General features: G+C 44.1%; 1 protein-coding gene across 1 annotated transcript in view; it reads right to left on the bottom strand.

The window, feature by feature from the left end:
- Positions 1 to 9198: 9198 nt before the first annotated feature.
- LOC129695446 (phospholipid-transporting ATPase ABCA1-like) overlaps positions 9199 to 11809 on the bottom strand; it is a 142230-nt gene continuing 139619 nt past the window's right edge. The window contains exon 50 of the mRNA XM_055632404.1: positions 9199 to 11772. Within this exon, the coding sequence (XP_055488379.1) occupies positions 11632 to 11772 (141 nt within the window). The 3' untranslated portion in view covers positions 9199 to 11631. The remainder of the gene's footprint in view (positions 11773 to 11809) is intronic.

Here is an 11809-nt window from a genome sequence, read left to right as displayed (position 1 = left end):
AAAACATTTTGGCCGTTCTCCTCCTCCTCCCCCCCCCCCCCCCCCCCCCCCCCCCCTCCCGTGGACAAGACCAGAGTCCAGAGTCCAGTCCAGGATCGGTCTTTCCTCACCGGAGACCGCGGCTTCAAGATTGTGTAGGCCGCAGGCTGGCGGTTGAGATTTAAAGTCCCCGCCGCAGCCAGAAGCCCCGTAGACTGCAGGGCCGGCGGTCGAAGCTCCCCTCCAGGGGTGATGGTGAGTCCATGCCGGGCCCGCGGTAGAAGTTATCCGCGGGCCGGCAATGGCGGCTTCTTCTTCCCCCGGGTCCCCCACGAGGGATCCCGGGCTGTAGACGCCACAGCAGCTGGAACTCTGCAGACCGCGCACGGCTTCAGGCTGCGACTTCAGGCTGCCGGCTACCCCGGGCCAGTGAAATGGAGCACTCCCCTCCGGCGAGCCCCAGCGAGGGCTCACCCGCTCCACGCCGAGTCCACGCTGCGCCTGCCGCTGAAGCCCCGGGCACGTCTCCGGGAAAGACCTCGCCGATCCTTGATGGTAGGCCACGGGGGAGGCGACCTGGAAAAAGTCGCCTCTCCATGGAGGAGGCGACCAAAGCGGTTTCCCCCTTACACCACCCACACCACCCCCCACACAAAACACAAAAAACCCCACTAAATACACACTTTAAAACATACTAAAAATAAAAAATAAAATTGAAAGGCTGACGCGCTGCTGCCATGGCTGCCGCCAGAACAGCGCCCCCTTCACTGATGATGGAAGATATTAAGAAACAGATGAAAATAATGTTTAAAAAAGAAATCACATTAGATTAAACACATTCATATTAATTAAAATAAAATTAACACAAAATAGTAATCTTTCCAGAGAAGGATGGCATCACCAATTAAATGAACGAGAGCTTAGTGGCTGGCATAAGGCAGAGGGATCAGAAACAATACCTTCTGGACTCAGTATCAAATTCTGTAGCAAAGGGAAAGGGTAAAAGGTTAGATACATCTTACCTCTAAAGCATTGTTTAAATCTATGTTGCAGTACATATGCGCTGAAGTCTGGAATTAACTGATACAGTTCAATGTGGCCAGGAACTATTGTCTTGTCTACGGCATTATCCAGCCTATTGTCCGAGAAATCAATGTCACTGGAAAATGAGACCATGCTTGCCACGTCAAATTAAAATTATATAATGTGTAAGAAGGAACTGCAGATGCTGGTTTAAATCGAAGATAGACACAAAAAGCTAGAATAACTCAGCAGGACCAGCAGCATCTCTGGAGAGAAGAAATTGGTGATGTTTCTGATTGAGACCCTTCTCCAGACTGGTTAGGGATAAGGGAAACGAGAGATATAGACGGTGATGTGAAGAGATAAAGAACAATGAATGAAAGATATACAAAAAGTTAAAGGAAACAGTAAAGGATGAATAAAGTAAAGGATAAAGGAAACAGGCCATTGTTAGCTGTTTGTAGGGTGTAAATGGGAAGATAGTGTGACTTGGGTGGGGGAGGGATAGAGAGAGAGAGAAGGAGGGAATGCAGGGGCTACCAGAAGTGAGATAAATCAATATTCATATCACTGGGCTGCAAGCTGCCCAAGCAAAATATAAGATGCTGTTCCTCCAATTTGCAGTTAGCCTCACTCTGACAACGAAGGAGACCTAGGGCAGAAAGTTCTGTGTAGGAATGGGTAGCAATGTTACAACATTTTGAGATTTTCAAAATCAAGTCTGCAATTTATCCCATCAGTTAAAGCATAAAATTAAGTGTAATTTGACACCTAATTCATTTTCATATCTTCAGTATTTTTTTTTTAAATGGCCATTTTCATACTCGGAAATTAGCATCTTGTTCCCTATTGCTTTTCCATTGACTTAACACAAAAGCTGTGATCGAGGACAGTCAAAAGCCCATAACCTTCTTAAAAATTAAGAGAACTGAATGAAATTTTCAGTTATTATAGATTGAAGCATTCTGAAACAAATATAAAATATCTACTTGGATGACCTGAAATTAAAGCATATAATTAGTTAATTACCCAATTGTAGCTGATTACAAAATTGACCGTTGTGACGGAAATAGTAATAAACACCCAGACTGTGTTGAAAATTCAAAAATGTGATATTCTCAAGATCAGAACTTTAATATTATAGTATTATATGCTGTAAGTCCATAACAGATTGATAAATAAATTACAATTTCTAGCAATAGACCAAGTCTTTATGGAGAATATCAGTTGCTAGCTGATACATTGGCAATATCATAATCAGTAGCATCATCATACTCCTCAGATTGTAACCATTAAGCAACTCTGTACACCTTGTTTTTCCTCAACTTTTCAATTTTAGCATTGTAAACTACAAGTTTTTGCTCTTCAAACCACACGTGGCATGCCTTTCTGCCCACTACTTTCCCATTAAGAATGTCCTGTAGATTCAATTTCTTAAGAAAAGGATAATTTTAAAAATAGCCTATCCAAATAACAAACTAAATCCATTTACACAAGAATTCACAATATAACATGATTTTTAAATCTCACTATCATGAATTTATATGCCAGATGGAAGGAATTTAATGTTTAATTCCCATAAATTAATCTAGAAATATCCACTCAATATAATCAAAATTACTATTTTTTTGCACAATACATGGGACTAAAACTGATATTTAGTATAAAAATATTGACTATGGATAGACAATAGAATAGAATAGAATAGTTTCTTTATTGTCATTGTAACATGAACCATGTACAACGAAATTAAAAAATGTCAGCCAGTCAGTGCACCATTCAAACATTTCTAAAAGCTAACGATACATACGAGGTAAAATATTAAAAGATAAACAACTAAAATAAATATCACGAAAATAGCACGCATAAACACCCAACCCTCCATCCTTCTGTCGATTTCACAGTGTACCACAGTCCCTTAGTATGTATCGCCCCTGCGTTCCTTGGCGGCTACATTTAGTGCCTTTATAGCAGTGGGGTAAAAACTGTTTTTTAGTCTGTTCGTCCTTGTCCTTGTAGATCTGTACCGTCTGCCTGACGGCAACAGTTCAAACAGGGAGTGTCCGGGGTGGGAAATGTCCTTTATGATACTCTGGGATTTTTTGGTGCAGCGGGAACTGTGTAAGTCCTCTCTTATAGAAACTTACAAAATTCTTAAGGGGTTGGACAGGCTAGATGCAGGAAGATTGTTCCCGATGTTAGGGAAGTCCAGGACAAGGGGTCACAGCTTAAGGATAAAGGGGAAATCCTTTAAAACCGAGATGAGAAGAACTTTTTTCACGCTCTCTGGAACTCTCTGCCACAGAGGGTAGTTGAGGCCAGTTCATTGGCTATATTTAAGAGGGAGTTAGATGTGGCCCTTGTGGCTAAGGGGATCAGGGGGTATGGAGAGAAGGCAGGTACGGGATACAGAGTTGGATGATCAGCCATGATCATATTGAATGGCGGTGCAGGCTCGAAGGGCCGAATGGCCTACTCCTGCACCTAATTTCTATGTTTCTATGTTTCTATGTTTCCAAGGTAAGGAGAGGGCAGCCGACAATCCTCTGGGCGTTGTCAATGGCCCTCTGGAGCGCTTTCCTCTGAGCCGCTGTGCAGCTGGTGTACCACACGCATACACAGTATGTTAGTATGCTCTCAATGGAGCACCGATAAAAGGACAGCAGCAGTCTCTGAGTGATGTTATTCTTCCTGAGCACCCTCAGGAAGTGCAGTCTCTGCTGGACCTTTTTCAGCAGCACAGTGGTGTTCACGCTCCACGTCAGGTCCTCCTCAATATGGATTCCCAGGAAGCGGAAATCCGCCACCCTCTCCACACAGTCCCCTCTGATAGTCAATGGTACCATGTCCGTTTTATTCTTCCTAAAGTCTATTATTAATTCCTTTGTCTTTAAGGTGTTGAGGAGCAGGTTATTTTCTTCACACCACACTGTCAGCTGCTCCACCTCATCCCGGTAGGCGTACTCGTCCCCCCCGGAGATGAGTCCCACCACCGTAGTGTCATCCGCAAATTTGACAATGGTGTTGCTGTGGTGGGCGGGGGTGCAGTCATGTGTGTAGATGGTGTAGAGCAGGGGGCTCAGTACGCAGCCCTGTGGAGAGCCGGTACTGAGGCTGAGGGCCGTGGATGTATGATGGCCCACTCTGACTCTCTGGCTGCGACCCGACAGGAAGCTATTTATCCACGTACAGGTGGAGTGTGGAAGTCCCAAGTCCCCCAGTTTGTCCACCAGTTTGTGGGGAAGGATGGTATTAAAAGCAGAGCTGTAGTCCACAAAGAGCATCCGCACGTAGCTCCCCCGCTGCTCCAGGTGAGACAGTGCAGCATGGAGAGCTGTGGCTACAGCGTCCTCTGTAGATCTATTTGCTCTGTACGCAAACTGGTGGGGGTCAAAGCTTCGGGGCAGGAGTGATGTGATATGACCCCGGACCAGTTTTTCAAAACACTTCATCACCACTGGTGTGAGTGCGACTGGCCGGTAGTCGTTGAGGCTGGAGATGTTGGTTTTTTTGGGCAAGGGGACTATGGTGGAGGACTTCAGACAGGGTGGAACAGTGGACTGGGCCAGAGACTGGTTAAAAATCCTCGTAAAGACTCCAGCCAGCTGGTCTGCGCAGTCCTTCAACACGCGTCCAGAGACGCCGTCAGGTCCAGTAGCCTTCCTTGGATTGATGGCCCGCAGCGTGCGCCTCACCTCATGCTCCTCTATCTTGAGGGTTAGGCTGCTGTGGACCAAGTGCTGTGATGTGGCTGTCTCGGGTGGCTCCACTTCAAAGCGAGCAAAGAAGTGGTTCAGCTCCTCTGCCAACGAGGCGTCACCTTCAACAGCTCCAAGGTTGGTCTTATAGTTGGTGAGATACAGGATCCCCTGCCAATAACACAAAATATAGACGATTTAGATGCTCTTATGACATGATTGTCCAAAAAGAGAGCATTTTAATCATCTTGCGACTGGGCATTTCTTGAACGCGATCGATTGGAACGTTGCATTTGCAGTGAATTTGAACCCCATGTCGGCAGGATAGACATTGCCGAATCGTATGGGGCCCAAATAACATTTTTGCAAAATTAGATTAAAGCCATCCCAGGAAACAAGATTATATGTAAAATAAACGACTTACCCTTTGTTTTGTCCCGTTCTTGCGATCAGTCATGTCGTAGGCGTTGAGGGCGTTAGAGTCGCTTTTTATTTTAATTCAATTATTAAATTGTCTAGTGATTAAAAGGTAAGTTTTGTAACATTGCTAGAATGGGAAGGAGAATTAAAGTGACCGGCAACTGGGAGATCAGGTTGGTTCAGGCAGACTGAGCAAAGGTGTTCCACAAAACGATTCCCCAGTCCGTGTTTGGTCTTGCCTTTGCATAAGAGTCCACATCTTGAACAATGGATACAGTAGATGAGGTAGGAGGAGGTGCAAGTGAACCTCTGCCTAAACTGAAAGGACTGTCGGGGTCCCTGGTCAGAGTCAAGGGAGGAGATATAGCGACAAGTGTTGCATCTTCTGCGGTTGTAGGAGAAGGTACCTGGGGAGGGTTGGTTTGGGTGTGAAGGGGTGAGATAACCAGGGTTGCGGAGAGAATGGTCTCTGCAGAAGGCTGAAAGGGATGGAGATGGGAAAATGTGGCTAGTGGTGGGATCCCATTGGAGGTGGCGGAAATTTAGAAGGATTATGTGTTGTATGGGACGGCTGATGGGATGGCAGGTAAGGACCAGGGGGACTCTGTCTCTGTTGCGACCAGGGGGAAGGGGAGCAAGGGCAGAGCTGCGGGGCACCAAGGAGACACGACGGAGGGCCTCATCTTTGATGGGAGAGGGGAATCCCCGTTCCATAAAGAATGGTGACATCTCGGATGTTCTAGTATGGAGCACCTCATCTTTGGTGCAGATGCAGTGTAGACAGAGGAATTGGGAGTAGGGGACAATCTTTGCAAGAAGCAGGGTGGGAAGAAGTGCAGTCAAGATAGTTGTGGTAGTCAGTGGGTTTGTAATAGACGTCAGTCAATAGTCTATTTCCTGTGATGGAGACTGTGAGATCAAGAAAGGGGAGGGAGGTGTGGGAGATGGTTGAAGTAAATTTGAGTGCAGGATGAAAATTGGTGATGAAGTTGATGAAGTCCATGAGTTGTGCATGGGTGCAGGAGGTAGCACCGATGCAGTCATCAGTGTAACGAAGATAGAGTTCGGGGATAGGGCCAGTGTATGCCTGGAACAGGGATTGTTCATCGTAGGCATAGCTGGCGACCATGTGGATGCCCATAGCTATGCCTTGGACTTGGAGGAAGTGGGAGGTGTCAAAGGAGAAGTTGTTGAGGGTGAGGACCAGCTATGCTAGGCGGAGCGGAGTGTTAATAGAAGGAAATTGGTCGAGGAAGAAACGGAGGGCTTTAAGGCCTTCCTGGTGGGGGATGGAGGTGTAGAGTCTATAATAAAGATGAGGGAGTGGGGGCTCGGAAAGCAGAAGTCATTAAAGAGACCAAGGGCATGTGAGGTATCTTGGACATAGGTCGGGAGAGAATGGACTACGGGAGGGAAAGATGACACTACAGTGGTGGGACTCATCTCCGGGGGGGACGAGTACGCCTACCGGGATGAGGTGGAGCAGCTGACAGTGTGGTGCAAAGAAAATAACCTGCTCCTCAACACCTTAAAGACAAAGGAAGTAATAATAGACTTCAGGAAGAACAAAACGGACATGGTACCATTGACTATCAGAGGGGACTGTGTAGAGAGGGTGGCGGATTTCCGCTTCCTGGGAATCCATATTGAGGAGGACCTGAAGTGGAGCGTGAACACCACTGCGCTGCTGAAAAAGGTCCAGCAGAGACTGCACTTCCTGAGGGTGCTCAGGAAGAATAACATCACTCAGAGACTGCTGCTGTCCTTTTATCGGTGCTCCATTGAGAGCATACTAACATACTGTGTATGCGTGTGGTACACCAGCTGCACAGCGGCTCAGAGGAAAGCGCTCCAGAGGGCCATTGACAACGCCCAGAGGATTGTCGGCTGCCCTCTCCTTACCTTGGAGGACTTACACAGTTCCCGCTGCACCAAAAAAACCCAGAATATCATAAAGGACATTTCCCACCCCGGACACTCCCTGTTTGAACTGTTGCCGTCAGGCAGACGGTACAGATCTACAAGGACAAGGACAAATAGACTAAAAAACAGTTTTTACCCCACTGCTATAAAAGCACTAAATGTAGCCGCCAAGGAACGCAGGGGCGATACAGACTAAGGAACTGTGGTAACTGTGAAATCGACAGAAGGATGGAGGGTTGGGTGTGTATGCGTGCTTTGTTCGTGATATTTATTTAGTTGTTTATCTTTATTATTTTACCGTGTATGTTTCGTTAGCTTTTAGAAATGTTTGTATGCTGCACTGACTGGCTGACATTTTAAATTTCGTTGTACATGGTCCATGTTACAATGACAATAAAGAAACTATTCTATTCTATTCTATTCTATATTGATTAATATTTATTTCAGATTCTAATTGAACTGGGAAAAGATTTTACTCTTGAATATTTAACAAAATGTGTATTTAACACGTTGAATATTTAACAAAACACAAGGTGCTGATGTGGCATTATGTGGCAGCAAATCTCATATTCCGTGTGCAATGGCATTTTCCTCCATTCGGTAAGTTTAAAACCTGCTGTTTAACATATTATAATACATTATCATTATATTTCACAAGTTTGTTCAGTACATATTTATCTCATTCCCCATTCTCTCTTTGTGTTTCCATCTTTCCTAATTTATAGCCTTGCAGAAAAATGTATCTTTATTATGTGCCTTCTGAATGCAAAAATAACCAAGAGAAGACCAATTTCAGGAAGTAATATTACATGCCCAGGTATCCCTCCTCAGGCTGTGAAATTTGCCAGACTGCCATTTATCATCAAAATAACTATTGGACTACTTGTTGATACTCACAAAGCTACTATCTACTGTAGAACAAAATCTGGCAAGATCGAGAAAAATCATGTTCTATATATGGAGCTCCCACATTACCACAGTCTCTTACAGCCTAATGAATGGTCATTAATGTGGCTGAAGACTAGATCCATTAACTTTATTTCTGCATTTGCTAATGAATAGAAAGATGATATGTCCTAGGTTCTTTATGGAGCATCATCCGACAAAACTCAATGTATGACGTCAGGTGAACAACGACTGGTTGAAGAGCATCTGAGAGGAAAGAGGTGGAGTGATTTTAGAAGGGAACTTCAACTTGGGGCACATGAAGCAGCAGCTATTGTCACCAGCACTGGAGTGTTGAAAATCAAGGAAGCTACAGGAATTGGAGTTCAGACATCTCCATGTTGTATTAAAAAGAAAAATGCCTGAAACACTCAGCAAGTCAAGCAGCAGGTAAGATTCAGTTCAGAGAATGTTCCATCTATCCCTCTTCCATCCCCTTTGCAACTAAAACCAACTTGTTCCCTCTCTTGGGTACACAAAAATGCTGGAGAAACTCAGCGGGTGCAGCAGCATCTATGGAGCGAAGGAAATAGGCGACGTTTCGGGCCGAAACCCTTCTTCAGACTGATGGGGGGTGGGGGGAGAAGGAAGGAAAAAGGGAGGAGGAGGAGCCCGATGGCGGGGGGATGGGAGGAGACAGCTCAAGGGTTAAGGAAGGGGAGGAGACAGCAAGGGCTAGGAAAATTGGGAGAATTCAACGTTCATGCCACCGGACGCAAGCAACCCAGGCGGAATACGAGGTGCTGTTCCTCCAATTTCCGGTGTTGCTCACTCTGGCAATGGAGGAGACCCAGGACCGAGAGGTCGGATTGGGAATGGGAGGGGGAGTTGAAGTGCTCAGCCACCGGGATTTTGGGTAAGTTATTGCGGACTGAGCGGAGGTGTTCGGCGAAGCGATCGCCCAACCTCCGCTTAGTCTCCCCGATGTAAATCAGCTGACATCTAGAGCAGCCGGTGCAGTAGATGAGGTTGGAGGAGATACAGGTGAACCTTTGTCGCACCTGGAACGACTGCTTGGGTCCTTGAATGGAGTCGAGTGGGGAGGTGAAGGGACAGGTGTTGCATTTCTTGCGGTTGCAACGGAAAGTGCCCGGGGACGGGGTGGTATGGGAGGGAAGGGAAAAATTGACAAGGGAGTTGCGGAGGGAATGGTCTTTGCGGAAGGCAGACATAGGGGGAGATGGGAAGATGTGGCGAGTGGTGGGGTCACGTTGGAGGTGGCCGAAATGGCGGAGTTCCCTCTCTTTCCCAGTTCTGACAAAGTGTGTTTCATCCGCAACTCTACTTCTCTTTTCACCAATGCTGCCTGGCCTGCTGAGTGATTCCAGTATTTTCTGGTTTTACTTCAGATTTCCAGCATTTGCAGTTTTTTTCCTCTGGAAAAGTGGTAGAGAAAGTAAACAGTGAAGCCAAGAGTAAATTCAAAACTCAAGATACAAATTTTAAAAGATTTAATTATGATGAGGCCATGGAATTTGCAATCCCAGACACGAATATTAAATAAAATAGAAAATGCTGAAGTATTTGTGGAAAAAGCAACAAAGTTAACATTTCAGGTCAATGTTGGTTTATCAAAGCTAAATTTTAAAATATTTTAACATATTAAAGTGTCTTCACCTATATAAGCCTTTTCAACAAATTCACCGTACAATGAGTTGGCTAGGTGCACATAACAGGGACTCACACACACACACACACACACATTCACATGGGCCTTGATGCAGATTTTGTAAAAAAGGAAAGATGCATTTACATATCATCTTTCAGTTTCAAAATACTCCAAAGAAAATGTAGTTTGTTTGAACGGCAGACAATATTGTAATGTGGTTAAATTCAGCAATTTTATGCAGAGCAACATCCCAGAAGGATAATGCTCAGATATTCTCTTCTCACGACATCACATGAAGAGATAAATGTTGGTAAGGGCACTTGAGGATGAATCCTTACTCCAGGCAGAGAAAGGGGATTAAGTCAGAGGGTGGATAGGGCTTTGCTTAAACAGCTTATCCAGTGAATAACATCACTGGTACTAGAAGACTTCTTCGCTACCGCCTGAGTATGTTGGCCCAGACTCTGCGGTCAAGTCTGTGGTCAAGTATTGAGGTCAGATTAAGGCTGACTCTCAAGGTCAATAGCTGAGAAAGCTTGCAGATTCACCCAGCACCATTGTTCATTATGACTAGATGCAGAAGCCATCAAAGGGTAAATGCGGGTGAGATGCACAATCTGTTCTCTATAGCACAATAAAACCAACGTGCTCTCTAAAGCATGATAAACCCCTCATAAAAGCTCCATTTCCAATTTTTAAGCTTTCACTTGTGGGACTAAACTTAGTTAAGTATTAGCTAATAATGAGAATGAACTTAGCACTAAATGTGCTGACCTTTGAAACATCAGTCTGTACATAAAGCCTTTGGAAAATAAAACTACCAACCCTTTCTCCGTAACATTGCCTGACACTGACCCTTTCCTTGCACATCGGGTTTAGGAAGACTTATCTATGTTTCTTATAGCTCAATTCGCTCGCAACCCAGATCCCGAACATCTAGTCCCCAAACCAGATGAAATCAATGGAAGGGATTGATCATGAACATAAAAAGCCTGACAGTAGATCGCTTGGGGCCAATGCAGGAAGTGGCGCTGAGAGATTAGCCATGAATTTACCAGATAGTGGAGCAGGCACAAGGGAACAAATAGTCCACTCCTGCCTCTATTTCTCACAGATAACTAAATTATATCAATGTTAATACAATTTTAATTTCTTACTTAATGCACAGGAAACAGAGGAAAAAAACATACAAAAACATTTAGACATTAATATTCCCTCAAGCAAGTTGGTTTTTTTGGTACTGTAACATTTTGATATGAAAAATGACGTTATAAACATCAAGGCTTTGTCTTCTCCAAGCAGAGCTATTTCTTTTCCTTTGTTTGCATTTATAAAGACTAACTTGGTTTTACAGTGCAAACAAAAACAAAACAATATGTTCCAGAACATTCTGTATAAAGTGCTTGGAATGAAACGAACAAAGTATATTTAAAGATGACCATTATAAAACTCTAGTACTCATGGAAGTGTACAAAATCATTCTTGAAAGAATACAATGTAAACACTTCTGTTTTAACTATTCATACCTGTAGTTGGTAAATAAATACTGCATTAAGATTTGTGTTAATATCTGTAAAGTTGGCCCATAGAGGGATTTTTGAAAATGAGCCCAGCTTTGGTTATGTATTCTGAAAGCTTCAGAATTTGGTAAATATTTTGTCATCCATTTGGAGAGGTCGGAGTGCAGTATATGTGGGTGTTATTGATTAACTAACTTAGTTACCGGTGATGAGTTATCAGTAACTGCAAGATTGTCGCACTGTTTTGTTAAACTGTAATTGAATATAATACTAGAGTTTCACAAGGTCATATTGTAATACAAACTATATTCAAGTTTTAAATTTAACCTCAGTACAAATCAACCACAAACAGAGGCACTGCCCTGTCACAAAATAGTGGAATTGTTGCATTGGATTGCATTGAATGGCATCAGTAGAGAGTCCAGTTTTATTCTTTCTCCTTCTTTCTAAAGGAAAGTTCAGAGTCTGAAGGGAAGAACAATTTCCGTTCAGATCTGGCATTCTTTTCATCAGTTCACACACAGCTTTCCTTCACATTGTTGTCATGTAAAAATGTGTTCAGGAGTGCAACATTCAGGACAGTTTCATTTCTGTGAATGGACATGTCCTTTAACAGGTCATCATCACTTTGGTCCTTGGCAAAGTTTACAAATACCTGAAAACAAACACACAATGAATTACAGAGAACACGG

Source organism: Leucoraja erinacea, chromosome 3 (genome assembly GCF_028641065.1).
Source record: "Leucoraja erinacea ecotype New England chromosome 3, Leri_hhj_1, whole genome shotgun sequence".
Classification (NCBI taxonomy): Eukaryota; Metazoa; Chordata; class Chondrichthyes; order Rajiformes; family Rajidae; genus Leucoraja; species Leucoraja erinaceus.
Note: the sequence above shows the minus strand (reverse complement) of the source record. Positions and strands in the feature narration are given on the sequence as shown.